Source organism: Xenopus laevis, chromosome 3L, assembly GCF_017654675.1.
Source record: "Xenopus laevis strain J_2021 chromosome 3L, Xenopus_laevis_v10.1, whole genome shotgun sequence".
Taxonomy (NCBI): domain Eukaryota; kingdom Metazoa; phylum Chordata; class Amphibia; order Anura; family Pipidae; genus Xenopus; species Xenopus laevis.
In genome coordinates, this window is record NC_054375.1 from 98464468 (window position 1) to 98483850 (window position 19383).

A 19383-nucleotide genomic window follows, 5' to 3' on the forward strand; every position below is an offset into this window, starting at 1 on the left:
TTTGTGAAAATGAATATGTTGGGAGTTACACTGCATTATAGAGACCCTTATTCCAGTTTAAGGCAAGGGCATGGCTAAAGTTTGGAGTAACATGTAGCAGTGCTCTACCTTTGAAAGTGGCATGAAAATATAGTACTGAGAAACTGCAACAGGTGAGCATTACAGGTAATAAAAGCATACAATATGCAAGAATTGAGTTACCATTGTTTCTGTATTAACCTACATAGTGCAGAGTGAAGCAGGACAATGGAGATATCAGAATATGTGAAAGCTCTGTCTCCTGTGTGTATTTGAACAACATGTCTGTGTAAAAGAATACATACTATATACTTTGCCATAAAACAGGTTTATTAACACTGCAATAATATGTCCATGGGAGAGTACCACAGCATAACCGGAGAGAGTTACAGAAAGAAAGCAAGAGATTTTCAAACCACTTGTAGAGATGGTGCCAACCACTGATTTGTACCTCAGGCAGTAATGCACCCAGGATATAACCATCGCTTCTGGGACAAATATCATAGCTGACAAATGCAATAATATAGTCCAAGAAAGCTATAGTCATAACAGAATGGCATAAAGTTCAAATCTGAAAAGTTCAGATGCCACATTGACAGCCAAACTATTAATTACAATGTGCCTCCTGCTCCCAGTAAATCAGGAATGTTTAAGGTGGAGCAATGAATAAACATTAATGTCACTTACAGCTACTGTAATAATGTGTACCCCCTGTTATTGCTCATTAAGTCCAAGGGCTTGTCTTTGATATTAGGCTCCAAATTCTTTATGATTCTTTATGATGAATACGAACTGGAAATCTGTTGTTTAAAAGTGTTTTTTTTTTTACAGCTAACAAGTGCTCCAACTAGAATCCTCTAATAAATGTAAAGAGGTAAGCCAATGTCTTCTGTATGCATTTCAACCAATGCTGGCTCCTAAAGCAAGGCTACTGTAAAATTTAGTATGCCATTACTCTTATATACGCACAGGAGTTTGTATATAGAAGTGGCACACACCTTATCTCTGTGGCAAAGAGGCCCTATTCCTAGAATGATGGCCAAATTAGTTTTGTTAACAAAATACCTTGAACGTTGATACAAAAGCTATGGTTTGTAAGCCCTTAGCAATAACTGTATAAAGTTGCAAGAGCAACACAAAAATGTTTTGCTGAGCCTTTTAATTCTGCAGCAGCATAGACATTTTCGATAATTATGAATGCAGCAAAATACTCTGCTTAGAGCCCCTTCTTGTTTACCTTCAGTGTTCCCAGAAAGCTGTTGTGTATACAGAGTATGATTCTACTGGAGTAAATCTGATCCATGGACAGGGGCAAGACTTATACGGTTTAGCCTACAACTCCAGTTTAGAGGGAAACAGAAACGTTGTACTTTTTAGAGTGACACTTGTTTATCATATCAATCCAACAGTTACAAGGTTTCTAGCAACATATATATTTACACATTCTTCTTGTGGTACTTGTTTCTCTATTCTGTGTGTGTGTTTGTTTTTGTATAAATATAAATATGGATTTATGGTATTAAAAGCATTCAGAATAAAACATTTTATATTAATACTATTACTGGTATCCTCCCTCCATAGACTGGCAGAATGCCTGCGTGTCAAATCAGCGTGAGTGCATGACAGGTGTGTTTCCGTATGTCTCTTACAGATATGAAAAGGTAAACGGGTATGGATTTCAATAGGTGATTCAAGTTAGTACCTTCATCCTAATTGGCTGCTCCTTTTCTGGAAATTCTGAGCATCATCTGGAGCTGAATGCTATTTTGGTATTTGTAGGAGCCTGTATTATTTAGCAGTATTATGATAATAATAAATTATAGTGTAAATGAATGTGCCTCATTGTAACACTGTCAGTTTAGCACATTAGCACTCTGATCGGAACCTCATAGAGGGGGTGGAGTGGCAAGGCACAGATGATGTGACCAGCCTACAAAGTGCATGGAAAAAGATAGCAACAGGACTAGAATGTTTGGGCCAGAAAGTCAGAAGAATATATAAAGGAATCTCTAAATATGAAGGAAGCTATAGTACTATCTGAAATTGCAACCAATTGTATAAATGCTAAACATCCTACTTCCTGTATTTGCTCTTAAATTAACAACATTCTGTGCTTACAAATATAGTTGGCACCCAATATATCTGTTGCCGGTACTAAAGCCCCAACAGCAATGGATTTAAGAGATTTTACTTTATTTTGTGGCCCTGAGTATTAGCTTGCAGCAGCAACTAGGCTAAGAAACTGCCTCCCATGATGGAAGCCTTCACTAGTGTAACCCAAGACCAGAGAGACACATGCCTCATTGAAACAATGGATCTTACATACAAGTAAGATTTTACATATCGACCAGACTTAAACATTAAGGCTTCAAATCTTGTCATTACTTGGGATAAATAAAAAGCAGACCTATGGGTGCTGTGCTATATATCCATCCCTCCATGAAAGGTTCCATTACATTCATAGTGCTCCATGCCTACATTCACCTGCATTAGAGGAATTGGCAATAGAAAATTTACAGAAAGTTCCTCTCAGTATAGGAACCAATCTATGAAAATCACTTATCAATGGAATTAATTTAGACATAGATTTAGGATGGGTAGATGGTAAATAACCTCACTATATTTATTTAGCTAAATTAATAAATGCGTGGGTATTTTATAGACTTGTGTCTCAGTGTCCATTATGAAGAAGACAAGAAAATGGGGGTATTTGAGACATGCAAAGCAATGTATATGTCTGTGGAAGAGGCTCAAAGAGCTTTAAGAGTGCAAAAAGCATGTGCGTGTTGTCAACTGCCCAAGTGTGCACTGAGGGAGTGGTATAACACTGAAAGTTCAAGCTTCTTAAACGGAGCCTGTTGTGTTAAGTCTCATCTATTGTACACACTTTGGAGGGTGTATGACAAGGGGAGAATATTACTTTCAATGATGTTCCAGTAGCCGAATTGCCTGTGCTAGTCCCCGTGCTGTGCCAAATGCCAGGTACTGACAACACAGCCAGTCTTCCAAAGTCACCCCTCCCTCCTTCTCTAGCGATCTCTCGGCCAACTTTATAAGCAACAGTGTTCTCTTTACCTCAAGCCAATTATGAAGAGCTCCTGGCCCTTGGAGTACCTCATCTCGAGGTCCCCATATCAGACAACGTAAGGCCCCTTTAGCTTGCCCCACCTGCAACCTATCTGAAGGGCTGTGCTGCAAAAGTAATCCAGCAAGACGCCCTAGGCCATGGGAATAGGGAGAGCGGCGTGGCAACACCGGCAAATCACAAGCGGCATATTCTTTTTCTTTTAGCCCTCCATCTTGAAATGGGTTAGGTAGGTGCAACATCTCATAGATCAGAATCCCTGTCTGAAATTCATCACTGCGCCGATACTGTGTAGCACCAACAATCTCTGGTGCTAGCCGTGAAGGATCCCCTAAACCCTGTGGACGCCAAGCAGCTTGGCTCTTCAATTTCGCCTGGCTGAAGTTGGTAAGAAGGAGGCGACCAGGACATGATGGTGTTGCCCTCTTTTCCAAAGAACCCATCACCATACTGCTGTCACTCTGTTCTGCTGTAAAAAAACTAGAACAGCAGCTGCATCCTTTCACAACAGGTTTGCAGTTAACAATTAGTAAGTTGTCTAGACGTAAATCACAGTGAGTGATGCCCTGCGCCTTTAAGTGCTCCAATGCACCGCACAGCTGAAGGAGAAGCAAACATACTTGGCGCTCATATGCCTCTGGCTCTCTGCGGTGCTTTTCTTCACCCTCACGAACAAAGTCCGCTAGAGTTTGCTTGGGTGGTTCTCGTGTAATAACCACTATTCTGCTCCGACGTTTTCCAAGTGATCCCTGGTGGCCTGATGCAGGCTCTTTCTTTTGTTTGTCTTGAGCCACCTTGAATTCTGTAGAGTCAGATACTTTTTCTCCGTCTTTCTCCTCTTCCTCCTCCTCCTCCTCATCTTCTGAAACAGTAGGATCTTCCCATGGAAGCAGGCGTGCAGGCACCTCTGCTAGAAAATGCCCACAGTCCTGCTGGATATTAAAGTGCTCCGAAAGACCCTGACGTACTGCCAGGCAATGGTAATATTCCCTTTGGGCCTGCTTGGACTTGTTGCGAAAGATCTGTAAAATTAACAAGAAAGCAAAGGTCTATAAGATAGCAGAAACACAGAAACAATAAGGACATATCTAAAAACAGGCATCAAAGGACATAATAAAACACAACTTAACAGGAACAGTAACATCAAAACATAAAAAGTAATTAAAATAGAATGCATTGCTGCTCCCATTGATACAACTGGTGTGTTTGCTTCAGAAACACTACTATAGTTGATATAAACAAGCCATAGGTAACACAGAATATAACAAAAGCTATGTATTATACAATGGGATTCTACAGAGCTTATCTGTTATCTTCTATGTATTATGTGCTTGGATGGCTGCCCCCATGGCTACACAGCAGCTTGTTAAAAAAAAAAACCAATAGTAGTCTTTCCGAAGCAAACACAACAGTTTTACCAGTGCAGTGCAACAGTATGTGTTTTCAGATTGGACTGCCTCACAATAATTTCAAGAAACACGACAGTAAGATAATATATACATGTATGGGATCTGTTATCCAGAATGCTTGGGACCTGGGTAAGGGATATTTCTAAAATGTGGATCTTCATGCCTTAAGCCTACTAAAATATTATTTTAAGTATTAATTAAACCTAATAAAATTGTTTTGCCTGTAATAAGGATATAATATCTTAGCATGGATCAAGTACAAGGTACTGTCTTCTTAATACAGGGAAAAAGGGAAATATTTTTTCTTAAATCTGAATGGTTTGATTAAAATGGGGTCTATGGTAGATTGCTTTCCTGTAATTCGGAGCTTTCTGGAAAACGTTAACGGTAAAAACAGGTTTTTTTCCCCCTCTTTGACCAAAATAATGACTCGCCAGCATTGACAAGTCCTTGTTAAGAGTGAAGATTTAATGTCTGGCACAGAAAGATGCCTTCAATATTTTAATACCTTAGGGGGCAGATTTATCAAGGGTCGAAGTGAATTCGATGGAATTTTTCGGATACTTCGACCATCGAATAGGATACTACGACTTTGACTTCGAATTTGAAGTAAAATAGTTTGAATATTCGACCATTCGATAATCGAAGTACTGTCTCTTTAAAAAAACTTTGAATTCAATACTTCGCCAAATTAAACCTGCAAAGTGCTATGTTAGCCTATGGGGACCTTCTAGAGCAGTTTTCTACGTTTTTTGAAGTCGAAGAAAAATCGTTAGATCGATCGCTGAAATCCTTCGAAGGATTTAATCGTTCGATCGGATTTAAATTAATTTTACTTCAACCGCAAATGGCCAAATTCGATGAAAAAAATTCAATTCGATGGTCCAATTTCGAAGTATTTTCAACTTCGAAATTCGACCCTTGATAAATCTGCCCCAATGTCTACTAGAAAATTATTTAAACACAAAATAACCCCAATAGGCTGGGTTTGCTTCCAATATGCATTAATTGTATCTTAGTTTGGATCAAATACAAGGTACTGTTTTATTATTACAGAGAAAAAGGAAATTCATTTTGATTATTTTGATAAAATGGTGTCAATTAGAGACAGCCTTCCCATAAGTTTTCTGGCCTTTCTGGATAATGAGTTTCCAGATAACGGATACCATACCTGTAGTTTATACCTGCAAAGATAATTTGTTGAAGGGCACAATGATGGGGGCACTGGGCAGGTACCTCTTCTGCCTACCCCCCCCCCATTATGTTCAAGTGTATATTAACAGTAAAGTGCATACATGAAATACAGTGCATTAACAGCCTAAAAAATAGATATCTCTGTATTTTGACACCACTCCTCCCCCCAACAGAATACATGTATACACCAAAAACATTTTCAGTACTATGTGTTATTGGACCATATGCTAAGGGACTCACAATCAATGTTCCCTGCACACCACTGAGGTCCGCAAAAAGAATTTTGTGTGAAAAGAAAATATTGTGTGTTTATTGTAACTTTGCACACAAGTTTAAAAACTGCACACACAAAAGATTTTTTTTGCGCACATAGGCAAGAAGTAATTAGAGGGAACATTGCTCACATGGTGACAGTAAATATCCAATTTTGTTTATTAGATGTACTTAAAGCTGGCCATAGACGCAAAGATCTGATCGTACGAATCAACGTACGATCGGACTTTCCCATCTCCCGACCCTCCACTAACCATTCAGATCAAAGTCTTTACCATTCCGATCAAATAAGAACAGATCACCCAATGTTCTGCCCCTGACAGCAATCGTCCGATACTTATGTCTGACAACACTAGTGACAGTCTCCCACTGAAAATCGTACGATCGGCAATACACGCAGAGATATTATCGGCAGGCGACAGAAATTTTCTAACCTGTCCGATCGACCAAACGACCGATCTCCGACGGACGAAAAATGTCGGGACTCTCCACACATGGTCCGAAAATCGTACGAATCCACGATTCGTACGATCGGATCTTTGCGTCTATGGCCAGCTTTAAAGTGGAACTGTCACCCAGACACAAAAAGCTGTATAATAAAAGTCCTTTCCAAATTAAACATGAAATCCAATTTCTTCTTTTTTTTTTTTTTTTAAAGCATTCATAGCTGTTTTAAACTCATTTAAAAATCTCAGAATTAGGCATAGAGGCAGGGCAGACAATTACTTTCACTTTCCATTCAGCACTTCCTAGATGTCACTGCTCTCCCCACATTCCCCCATTCTCTTCACTGTTTAATTGTGTAACCAGGGCATGGGAATGGACATCAGGTCCCCAATTCTGGAGCACAAACAAGATTCTGAGATGATGCAAAGCTTGCCTTAATAACTGTCCACAAAATGGCTCCTGTCTGCTTGCTATAATTATGAATTCCCAGATCTGAAGGAAACAAGATTCAGATAATTTATCTAGTGTCATTAAAGTTAATTTTGCTTGACTAATGTGATAAAATAGGATTCTGAATATTTTTTTGGGGTGACTGGTCCCCTTTAAGTAGGCAAAGGAAGCTGAAAGTAGCGGATAGATCAAAAACTGGATGCAATTTTTCCTCTGAAAAATGTGGGCATATATTGTGTTTAATAATAAATTCTGCACATACAACATCACATTAGAGGAAACACGACAAGAAAAACGACATCCTCAAAATGAACGATTAACCAACAGATAATTATAGGATAATAGTTTATAGCTACAAGGATAATTTGTTGATAGCTAATTCTGATGGTAGAAAATAATGATTGATAACAGATTAATCTCTGTTTTGTCCAGTTAATTCCTATCTTTCATCATATTTTATACTAGAAACCAGTGCAGCACATGCATTTAAATTACCTTCACAGCATAGAGATTGCCAAGGTCCTTTGCGTATGATGCCCGGTAATAGACAGCATCTCCAGCCAGGCAGCAGCTTGTTGCACTAATCAGTCGAAAATCAGGCCAGCTCTCTATTCCAAAGTTTACAGGCTCTCTTTGCCCTGCCATGAAGATGTCTTCACAGCGGGCAAAAAATCTCCTTAAAGCTTCAGCCTGCAACTCAGCAATCTGTCCACCGCAACTTTTGGCCCGCTCTAGAGAATTATCTGACTCATCTCCTGCTGCCTCCCATTTGCGTTCTGTGTCATAAGTAGGGTTTGCCAGACTCAGTGGAGCTCCAGATCTTTTTTCTGGGGTTGCATGGCGAGGTGTCAAGTTCTTCTTAGGAAGGGGAGGAGGAGTGGGATGGGACTCTAGATCTTGTGGTGGGCTACCTCCTCGTGTCTGACGAGGTTGCTTATATGGAATCATGTTTGCACGAGATTGGCCTGTAGGGATATAAGATTCAATGAAAGGGTCTCTTTCAAATGTATTATCTTCCTACTCTCACTTCTAACCTACTGTCACCTTTCTCTCTTGCTCATAAATGCTTTATTGTCTACCTTCCCTTTTCTCTCAAGGCTATACTTTCTTTAATTCTCTCCAATATACTTTCTTTAATTCTCTCCAACGAGGAGTAAAGACTTGCACCTCATCAGAGGCATGTTATCACCCTCTTTTCTTTAGATTTCAAAATATGCGTCAAATTACGTATCTAAATGTCTGTGTTCCAGTATTTATTATTATTATTAGTTGTGTATGTCTGTGTAAATGAGTATGTAAATACAGCTATACACATCCAAGGACAAGGAGGAGCTCAAATTAATCAATGTTTTTTCTAGTTAAACCAGAACATCATTAGTACTTTCTGACAATAAATTGTACAATATAGAGAGTCAACTGATAAGCAATGGTTAATGAAACAACTATTTCACTTCTTCTTCTATGGAAGTGATATGTTAATTAATCAGTAGATGTTTCCTAGGGGTTAACAAACCCATATTGCTGGTCAACAAGTGGTAGGGTGGATGGCAATGGATGTTAAATGATTTCTTACCTAGGTTGCTGTAGGTTGCTCCCCCAGGACTGCATTCAGATGAGCAATCAGAGGCAGGTACATACTCCCCTTGAGCCTGCGTGTCAGGTTCTGCCGTCTGCAGAGAATCGCCCACAACAAGCAGCTCATCTGGGGATGGTGTTGTCAGAGGTGTTCCTATAGGCGAGGTGGGTTCTTGTTCTGGTCTAATATCAGGAATACTGAAAGGGAGAAAAGACTCGGCTGTTTATAAGTATACTGTATTATCCCAATCCGCAAGAGAAACTTTTATAACAAACATATCTATAGGTGTGGCTAGTTCCAACACTGACAGTTCCCTGTATGTGTAGTGAGTGTGTAAAAGGAAAAAACAGCAGAAGTGAAAGCTCTCATGTAAAAAGAGGAAGAAAGAAAGAATGTGGGATTAAGCAAAACTCAGTCATGAAAAAGTAAAGTGGGCATATAAAGAAAAAACTGGAGGGAAATACGGTATGTGTAATAAGCTAGAAAACTAAACAGAATTCTATGAATAAACTAGAGAAGCGACTATCTGCTGGAACAGGCCTCACCGTGTCCTGCTACTCACACAGCTCCCCATCGTCAGGTAGGGAAAGCTCAGATTCAGAGAAGTAGTATTTGCCACATATATTCTGATCTCTCCCCTCACCTGTGTGTTTAGCTCTGAAGGAGTGTCACCCAACACCCAGCCCTATAACTGCCCAGCAGCAACATATACCACCCCCACCCCCATTACAGGTCTGATAAGGAGAGAAGGGAGGGGAAAGGGATGTTTCACCCACTTTTAGAAACACAGCCAAAGTTATAGCTGCTCTGTCTCCCTGCACAGGAATAAGCATGTTATTTCACTTGTGTATAAGCCAGGGACAATAAAGGTTGGGGCATATAAGATTGTGTAAATGAGCACTTACAATATCAAGAAAGACAAGAAATATAACAACTAAAGGAAACAAACAGGACAAAAGTGAAAGCAGTATTACAATAAAGCAGAGAGGAATAGAATCATCAAAATTAAAGGGGTAGTTAAAGGGGTGGCTGAGTTTCCACACAAACACACTCACACACACACACACTCACACTCACACACACATGCCAAAGTAACCTAGCATGCATCCCTTTAGTTTGTGTGTAAGCAGAGCCTCTTATGAGCCAGAGGGCAGACTTTAGTACTTTTAAAGTGGTTGTTCACCTTCCAACACTTTTTAAGCTTAGTCCACACCAGGCGATTCAGGGAGATTTAGCGCCCTGGCGACTAATCGCCTCTTCTTTGAGGCGACTAATCTCCCCGAACCGATTCCTCTTCTCCTGCGCCTGTGAGGCGCCTGCGTTATGACACATGCGGCGCTTTGTTTTCCGAAGTTGCTCGAAGTTTCCTCGTCCCGAACCGTTTCCTCTTCTCCTGCGCCGGCTGTAATGAGAGTCGCCTGCGTTATGACACACGTGGCGCTTCATTTTCCGAAGTTGCTCGAAGTTTCCTCGTGAGGCAACTTCAAGCAACTTTAGAAAACGAAGCGCGATGGTGTCATAACGCAGGCGACTCTCATTACAGCCAGCGCAGGAGAAGAGGAAGCGGTTCGGGGAGATTAGTTGCCTCAAAGAAGAGTCGATTAGTCGCCAGGGCGCTAAATCTCCCCGAATCGCCTGGTATGGACTAAGCCTTACAGTTCAGTTGTTTTTAGATTGTTCACCTGGAATAAAGACTTTTTTAAAAATGACTTTCTATTTTCTAAAGTTTTAATTTTCTCCTTCTTTTGTTTTTCTAAAGCAGCTCCGGGGGAGGGGGGTCACTGACTCTAAACTGTTCTAAATTATATATTCGTTTATACATTTCTTATTTTTGTCCCTGGTGTCAGTGCCGGGCCAGCCTGGGCAGACGCCCTAGGCAGCCCAGCTGATTGGAGCGCCCCAGCAGTGTACACGCAGAAAACCTGGTGTGTGCGGAAAACCGCGTGCGCGCACAAAAGAGTCTGTTGTGCGCGCCTGCGCAAAAGAATCTGGTGTGCGCGCATGCGCGAAAACATGAGCCAGCGCAAAAAAAGGAAAGCGCGCATGCGCAAACTGACACAAGCGGCCAGAGAGGGGACCGGACTAGGGGTAGGAGAGGCAGAAGGTGCGTGCCTGGCGCCCCTCCAGTTTTGTGCCCTAGGCACGTGCCTACTCTGCCTACCCCTAGTTCCGGCCCTGCCTGGTGTCACTTTCTGAAGCAGCTCGGGGGTGTGTGTGTGTGTGTGGGGGGGGTCACCAACACTGTAAACTATTTTAAATTTATACATTTGTTGATACATTTGTTGATACATTTTTTCTTTGTCCTTGCTGATCAGAATCCCTGAGCTTCATTAAAGGCAGCTGTTATAATTGATACAATAGTTGCTAATATTCCACAGATTCTGCTGAAAAATGTATCGACTAATGTAGCAAATTGTAACAGTTCAGAATCTGCACCTGAATTACTGAGCTGCCAGACTGAAACACCAGAGACAGGAACATTCAACTTTAAACCTAAATTTTGTACAAATAAAAATGGGAGGTAAATAAAAAAAACTCTTTATTTCTGGAGAACAATCTGTATACAACTGAGCTGAAAAAAGTGTTTGGAAGGTGTACAACCCCTTTAATTACAGTTTTTATATATGCAGCATAGTGGTAGAAAATATATATTTTTCATGGAAAGGGTATGAAATATATATACATACATACATACATATATATATATATATATATACACACATATATACACATACCTGTATGTGTGTGTGTATATATATATATATATATATATATATATATATATATATATATATATATATATATATATATATATATATAAATACACATATATATATATATATCTAAATACACACGTATAAATACACACATATAAATACACACACTGCAGCACAAAGAGGGTGAGAATAGAAAACTAAAGAGGATCAATACTGTCTATCTACAACACACCAAACAGCTAATAATATTCCAGCTTATCTTGTGGCAATAATTTACCTGCTAGATTGGTTCTCTGTGTCCTCTTTTTCTTTCTGACAGCTGGTTAATTTCTGTTCTTCGTGAGGGCAGATGAACACAATAGATGGTTTCTCTCCATGTTCTCCATGGCTTTCACTAAACCACTGGTGGCGCTGAACTGGTGGTGGTGGAAGCATATGGATAACTGTTCCATCCAGCCCTAATAATTTGCCTTCTTCCCCCCTCTCCTCTCCTGCACTGTGCCCAGTTCCGTCCTTTTTTCTTTTGAAGAAGCTTTTGAAAGATATCCATCGGCGTGGCTTTCCATCTGTCTGTCGGCGAGGTTGTGTCGTACATTCAGTTGGTGACGGGCGATTGGCGCCAGCAGGTTTACCCCTTGTTGCAAAATGTTTCTGCAGCATGGTCGCATGATAGGGAGAAGAAGTTGAACGTGGAGGGGGAAATGGTGGCAGGGGTTCATTAGTGCCATGAGTTGTTGGGCTCACTTCAGAGGAAGACACTGGAGATACCTTTTTAAAGCTGAGAGTTCCTGTCATATCACTCTGTGAGGTAAAAAGCGTCTTGGGTCTTTCCAGTGAACCTTGTGGAGATTCAGGATCAAGGTGTTGCTCTGGTAAGGCTGGTTTCTCAGTACTGGCAGACTCAGGAGAGACAGGCTCTGGAGGAGAGCGTGGAGGTTGTATGGATGCCACAATCTGAGAAAGCACCCGGTTGGCACTCTCTCTGGGACAACCATTAACCTCCTGTGTAATTTCACTGAAAGAAGCCTGCTTTTTCTGCCCTTTCGCTGGGGTTTCTATCTCCTCATATGTGTGGCTGAGAACACTACTAGTTGATCTGTTTTCTTTTTCAGGGGGAATTGGAGACACCCCACTTGCCCCCACAAAGCTACGGTATATAGCAAGGTTGTCATAGGCCCCAGGATTAATAAGTATAGGCACTTTGTCAGCACTCTTACAGCTGTGAGCATATTCTGGTTCATCATGGATTATAATTGGAAAGGGTGGCATGCCAGCATTGTTATAACTGTTGAACTTAATTTCTGACAAGTTTGGTGATCGGACAGGTACAGTGTTGGCACTCAACCCAGTGGTAGGAGAGGTGGGAGCAGATTTGTGGCAGCTACGTTTGGGTTCCTCTACCACCTCATTCTTTGCAATCTTCTGTCGAGGGCTAGTACTGGATGTCCACACCTCCTGGTAACGAGTTGCAGTTGCCTTCTTTAACCTGGTGTTGGGCTGATGTAACCGGTCACTGGCCATAGCTGCTGACACATCAACCACTGTATAAGGCTTACAGACTGGTTGTTCCAGACTCACAACACGATAAGGCTTAGCTTGAGCCATACCACAATCCTGAACTGCACTTTGTGTGACAGCTTCTGAACCCTCTTGTCCTGCTTTATCTGATAATACTTCACCATTACAAAATAACCCCCCTGAAGAAGAAGAGGAGGAGGAGGAAGAAGAAGGGGGACAGGAAAAAGACTCAGTCATGGACGGATCAGGTGAAGGACATATAGCAGTCCTGTCTTCAGCCACATCACAGCCATTTAAAATCTCATCATAACTATCATCATAATCCACAGCACAAACCCTTTGCAATGACTTTTGGCGCAAAGGCACAGTGTTCCACTTTTCTCTCCCACCTGGACGGCCAGGTACTGGAGAAAGACTGCCCCCCTGTAAATTAGCGAAACGTGGCTGTCCCCTCATTCGTATTTCCATGGCCAGGAGTTCCTCATCACTCTCTTCCCAACTCTCCCGTTCCCCTCTCTCAATCTCACCTTCATCATCCCAGCTCTCGTCACCACTGGAGAACTCTGGGTAACAGAAGCGTCCCCCATCCCAGCTGATGACTGCCCCCTCTTCTCCACATACTGCCACTCGCCGCACAGCTCTTTTTGCCTCTCCCACATCATGACGACTTCCAGAGAGGCAGCTTGCTGAGGGTTTTCTTTCAAGAGAACGCCGGTAACATTGATTGATCCTGCAGAGAAAAATCTCACGGGTTGTGGTTTCTGGGGGAGGCCTGTAATCAGGTGTGCTCCCCAATCCTGCAATCTCTTTTAGCACCTCTGTTAGTCCACTACTGCTCATGAGATTGTTGTTTGCAATACGTGGCTCAGCACCTGTGTTGTTATTTGTTTGATCATCACTACAGACTGTAACCTGTGTTTGGGTTTGAGGTGGTTGTTGAGGCAAAATTGCTCTGGCTTGGCCATGGGTTGGCTGGCAAGACGCTCCCTCAACTGCCATCATGGTGGGTTTAACAGCAATGGTAGGCTTTTTGGCCACAGGGGGTCTAAACCCTGTGGCTGCCCGTGACCTCTGATTGGAGATGATCTTGGCATGATACCCTCTGTAAGGCGGTGGTGGGGGTGGTGGAGGAGGAGGCTGTGCAGGATTGCCCCTATTAAGAGCTGACAGTTGGTGCTGCCCCTTGGGCTGAAAGCAGTTCTTGCACTCCCCTGGTTTCCAGACATGCTCTGTGAATGAGCTGCAGGCTGACATTCTGACAGGCACTGTAGAGCATTGCCCCAGGATATGAAGAGGAGCCCACAGGGTAACAGGATCCACATTAATCACATGATCATCACAGGCACCCAGCTCAAAGACCTGCAAGGACAGAAAAAAGCACATTATAGAAGATAGAATTAAAAAGGAAAGAGGTTACAGGAGATGGAGAGCAAGAGAGTGTAACAAAAATGTAAGTGTAAAACACAAGTTCCATTTCACTGTAACGTTTGCACTTTATGAGCTGCAGCCATGACAGCAAGGGCTGTACACTATAGCATGTTTGCACAGAAGGATATACAATGCAGGCTGCACTGCTTCCATCAGAGAATGCTAAGATTAGCACTAAGCTTCATGTACAATGTCAGTGCCAACTGCCAAACTCCCCCTCGACTAATTCCATGCCAAATTATTCATTTCACAGACCAGGTATAGAAGCAGCAGCAATGCCAACCACCCCCACACTATCTGTCCACTGAATACAGGCCCCCACATAGCCCTGCCAGTGCTCCAGAGAAATACAGCCGAATCCCTAAATATATTTTTCCATTGGTTTCCCTATTTAATTTTCATGCTGTAGGTTACTATTTGGCAATATACTTTACGTTTGGTGTCTGATCTGGAAATAAGAATGAACCCTGTGCTAAGCCAGTCCTTGAGTTTCCCCCTACATACTATTTCTTCTGCTCCAGCATCCTATGTCATACCAGGCTTGCAGTGTCAGCTATTCTCTGCTACCTGTTTCCGTCCATGGAGGAAGGAAGGCATTAGAGGTCTGGACACAGAGAGTGACCCCAGACATATATGACCTGCCTCTGAGTCACACATGGGTGTGAGGCAACAATCCCTGCCAGAGGCCTGATGAACATTTCTATTAACCCCTTTTATTCTACAAGTCATTGTTCCATTTATAGCATGTCGCTCAGTCAGTTGCAGAAGTCAATGAACACATTAAGTAACGGAAATGAATATGCATAAACCATCAATACGGTAACTTTCTACTAAAAACCCACACACCTCTCATAGGCTTAGTATGCAAACCCTATATTTTCCATATATAAATTGTAAATAAATAAATTGTATGTTCAGTGTGTGTACTCCTACCGGATCACAGACAAATTTTGGTGGGTGGGTCAAAATATATCATACACTTTAGCAAATGGACCCTCACTCCTTTAATCGTGAATTAATTGTGTTTATTTTCAATGCATAAATAAACATGTTTGATTCAATATTAAAGAAGTGCTTGTGCATTTGCTAAAGTATATATATATCTATTGCATCTATTGATGTCTGTTGACATTTGACGTTTCATATTGATGTTTCAGTCCTCATCTGGGACCTTTATCAACGTTGATTTAAAAACTTTGAAGAAAAGTTCCCTGTGTGCACCAGCATCTATTCGCTTATATTTAAAAATTCTGGTAGCACCAAGGCATGTAACTCAGACAAGAGTGTGTACATTAGCCCTAGACTTTGTTTATATATATATATATATATATATATATATATATATATATATATATATATATCTATATCTATATCTATATCTATATCTATATCTATATCTATATCTATATCTATACGTATATCTATAAATTAATACATTTGTATGGTTTCCACTACCACCTCTATGCTGACGATACTCAGATCTATCTCTCATCTCCTGATCTCAACCCAGAACTCCTAACTCGCGTCTCCTCCTGCCTGTCCGCTATCTCTACCTGGATGTCGCAACGCTACCTTAAATTAAACCTCTCTAAAACTGAAATGGTTCGCTTTCCTCCAACTAACACCAGTAGCATCCCCGAAGTATCCATCATAGTTAACAATTCCACTATCACCCCCTCTCCCCAGGCCCGGTGCCTTGGGGTTATCCTAGATTCTGCCCGGTCATTCACTCCTCATATCCAGTCACTTATTAAATCATGTCACTTCCACCTAAGGAACATATCTAAAATACGATCATTTATCACCCAAGACGCTGCCAAAATTCTTATTCACTCTCTCATCATATCGCGTCTAGACTACTGTACCTCTCTTTTAATTGGCCTCCCCCTCCAGAGACTGTCACCTCTCCAGTCCATAATGAACACTGCTGCGAGGCTCATACACCTCAGCAACCGCTCCTCCTCTGCCTCGCCATTCTGTCAATCCCTGCACTGGCTTCCGTTACCTTTCAGAATCAAATTCAAATTAATGACACTGACTTTCAAAGCACTTCATAACTCTGCCCCACCCTACATCTCTGAACTCATCTCTATATACTCACCCACTCGCTTACTATGGTCCTCTACTGACCTGCTACTCAACTCTTCTCTCATTACCTCCTCACATGCTCGCATTCAAGACTTTGCAAGGGCTGCACCCCTCCTCTGGAACTCTCTCCCACGGTCTGTCCGACTTTCTCCCAACCTTTCTGCTTTCAAAAAATCTCTGAAAACTCACTTCTTTCGAGAAGCCTACCCTCACTCTGCTTAACTACCAAACGCAACACCACATACAATATCACATTTCTCACCCACTTAATTCGATCTTGCCCACTCCCACACCTTGTGTATTACTCCCTTCCCTTTAGACTGTATGCCTATGCATAGGGCCTTCCTCACCTTTTTGTACCCGTATTGATTGTGATGTTTGTTACTCCATATATTCTATATATGTAATTCATGTGATGTAGTTGTATAATCACATTTACTTTACAGTGCTATGCAATATGTTGGCGCTATATAAATACATGTTAATAATAATATATATCTATCTATATATCTATATTTATATCTATCTATCTATATACATCAGTAACGGACAACATGCCTCCCATCACATAGTTTTGAACTACATATCCCAGCACAACCACAGGTCAATGAAGCCTGATATACACAGAGGGTCTGATCTGAGAACACAGGTGCTAAATTGTTTTAGAGTAGTTACCCACTCAACCAATCAGGTGCTTTGCTTTCATTATCTAACATAAGGAAGACTGTTCAAAGCCAACTGCAGATTGGTTGCTACTGGCAACTAACCACTCTAGAGCAATTTAGCTCTTTATGGGAGTAAATGTGCCCTGGAGTATGGGACTTACAGGCCAACAAATTAAACTATTTTGCAGGAATCCTTAGAGGGAGTTAGTGGGATTTAATGCAACACACACCTTATACTGACCCCTCAATGGACACAATAAGAACAATTATTTATGTTTTAGGCTCCCCTTTTTCTATAACTATAGGTTACACATCTTAAAGCTGGTACTTAACAACTTAGTTCCTGATTCAAATACTTCTGTGCAGTTGGTCTGTTTTCAAAGCCCAAGGCATGTGCAAGGATAAAGTTAAAACAGGTGCAGGGACACTTGGCAGCTCTGCAGGATAAGGAATAAATCCACGCTTTGCTATTTTTGTAGCTGTTCCCCTTGACTTCCTCTTTATACACAGAGCTCAGCGAGGCATATACACACACATACACAGTGTACTCAGTGCTCCTTTGTAGCGGATACAGAGAAAGCAGGGGTGTGTAACAGGCTGCTGCATTCCTCTATGTGAGTGAGTGTGCTGAGCTCTGTGTAGCGGATTGACAGAAGGCAGCATCTGCGTGTGACAGTGTGTGTGTGCCGGAGAGTATACAGCGTGTGTGCACGTCTAGATGCGCCATAGAAGCAGCATGGGCTCTAACATGTGTGCCTTCCACTTCCAGGGCCATCCCTTGTGCTTGTCGGGCCTGGGAAGAGTTACAGGAATGCTCGGTATGTCTGGGGGGGGGGTGAGTCTGGGAGCAGGGAAAGTATGTGCTATTTACAGGACATAATGGGGGGAGGAGGAACACAGCCCAGTTAGAAACCCGTGCAGCGTCCACTGCTTAACTCTACTCGGCCAAATCTCCACAGCGAATTACCCCCTTCTTTCCCTTCCACACTGGACCGTCCCAGCCACATTAACCCCTCGCTCGCCACAGAGAGCAAAACCTTGCACTGCTTCTGGATTTCCTGTAATAAACCGCTCCTGAACAGCCAAAGACTATCGTTTGTAACTAGTTACGTGCCACACTCCCACTCAGCATCCCCACTTGGAACATTCCATTATTAAATGGCCATTTTAACACTCACCAGAATGCGCTGCCTCCTGTAGCCGTGCTCCCGGCGGACTGAGAGCAATGAGCAGCCGTGTCTGTGTGACAGCTGTGTGTGTGATTCAGCCGTGCGCCTGTCACTTGTATCTGTGTGTAGGACACGACTCTGGGTCTGAATGTGACATAAGCGTGTGTCAGAGATGTCTGAATGTGACAGAGCTCTTTATGTGTGTCACATCTAAATGTAGTGCGGGCTGCTCCTTGGCCTTCCTCATGGATCGATGCGCCGGCCGGTAGCACTGATGTTAGTGTACATGTGAGTGTATTGTGTGTGAGCGTTGTGCGGTGTGCTTGTGTCAGATGTGTGCATGTGTGTGTTAGCTGGCCTGTCTGTGTCTGAAAGCCAGCGTGTGTATGTGTGGGGCTTTCTCTCCTTCTCCCCCTACTGGAAGCACAGGGAAGAGCAGCGGCCAAATCATTTCCTGAAAAAGGAAGACATTTGTCTCTCATATACACACACTCACAATCAACGGATATACGAGCTGAATGCGTAACACACGCGCATCCTGACAGGCATATAGGGGGCATATAGCTATGGCGATACAAGACACAGACACTTTATTTTGTCCAAGGGCAGCAGCAGCAGTGTGTGTGTGTGTGTGTTTGTGTTTGTGTTTGTGTTTGTGTAAGGATGACAGCTGCTGAGGGATAGCGGTACAGCCCCTTTATGTGGTGAATTGTGTTGCTCCAGTGTAATGGGCTCCTACACAAATCAGCACTGAGGGCCTTCCTCACGTTTGGCATCGACTCTACTTAGAATCCATGGAAACCAAATAAAGCTGCTTCTATTCTTCAGCCTCCTCACCAGCAAACAAAGGCTTCACATATATATTATATATTAAACCAGTGCTCGGCTGAGACACGTCCTAAACACTGAATTCAACCGACAATTACACGTTAGAGGGACACTATGCCTTCATTGCCTTATTCCCATTCTTTCTGTTTATAAATAATATATAAAATACATTTTCTTGTGATTTGCTGCTGTAGATCCAACTAGGATACTTGTCACTCAGCTTGCAGCTTCAGTCTTGCTTCAGTCTTCACTAGACAACCAGGCCACTGGGGTATATGGGATACTGCAGCCATGTAAAAGTGCAGTTTGCTCCATGAAGGGGGCAGGATTTGGGTGGATCTGGTCGGGTTTCATCATAATGGGTCATATCCTTGATATATCTCATAATTTTTCCATTGAAGCCCCATTCTTATTGCTGGCAGGACCCTCTTCCTGGGGCCCAGTAACCTATGGGTTAATAATTGGGGTCACGCTGAAAAACCATATTGGAGCAGGCACTCAATAAAGATGAACTTCCA

At 42.2% G+C, this 19383-nt stretch overlaps 1 protein-coding gene across 1 annotated transcript; it reads right to left on the reverse strand.

Annotated features, from left to right (window-relative positions):
- Nucleotides 1–330: 330 nt before the first annotated feature.
- Nucleotides 331–18477, reverse strand: peak1.L (pseudopodium-enriched atypical kinase 1 L homeolog). Its single transcript, XM_018252919.2, has 5 exons — nucleotides 18047–18477; nucleotides 11447–14046; nucleotides 8450–8649; nucleotides 7372–7841; nucleotides 331–4125 (listed from the first exon to the last, which is right to left on the reverse strand). Exons 2-5 carry the CDS (start codon nucleotides 13939–13941, stop codon nucleotides 2941–2943), a joined length of 4350 nt encoding a protein of 1449 aa, XP_018108408.1. The 5' UTR covers nucleotides 13942–14046; nucleotides 18047–18477; the 3' UTR covers nucleotides 331–2940.
- Nucleotides 18478–19383: the final 906 nt, after the last annotated feature.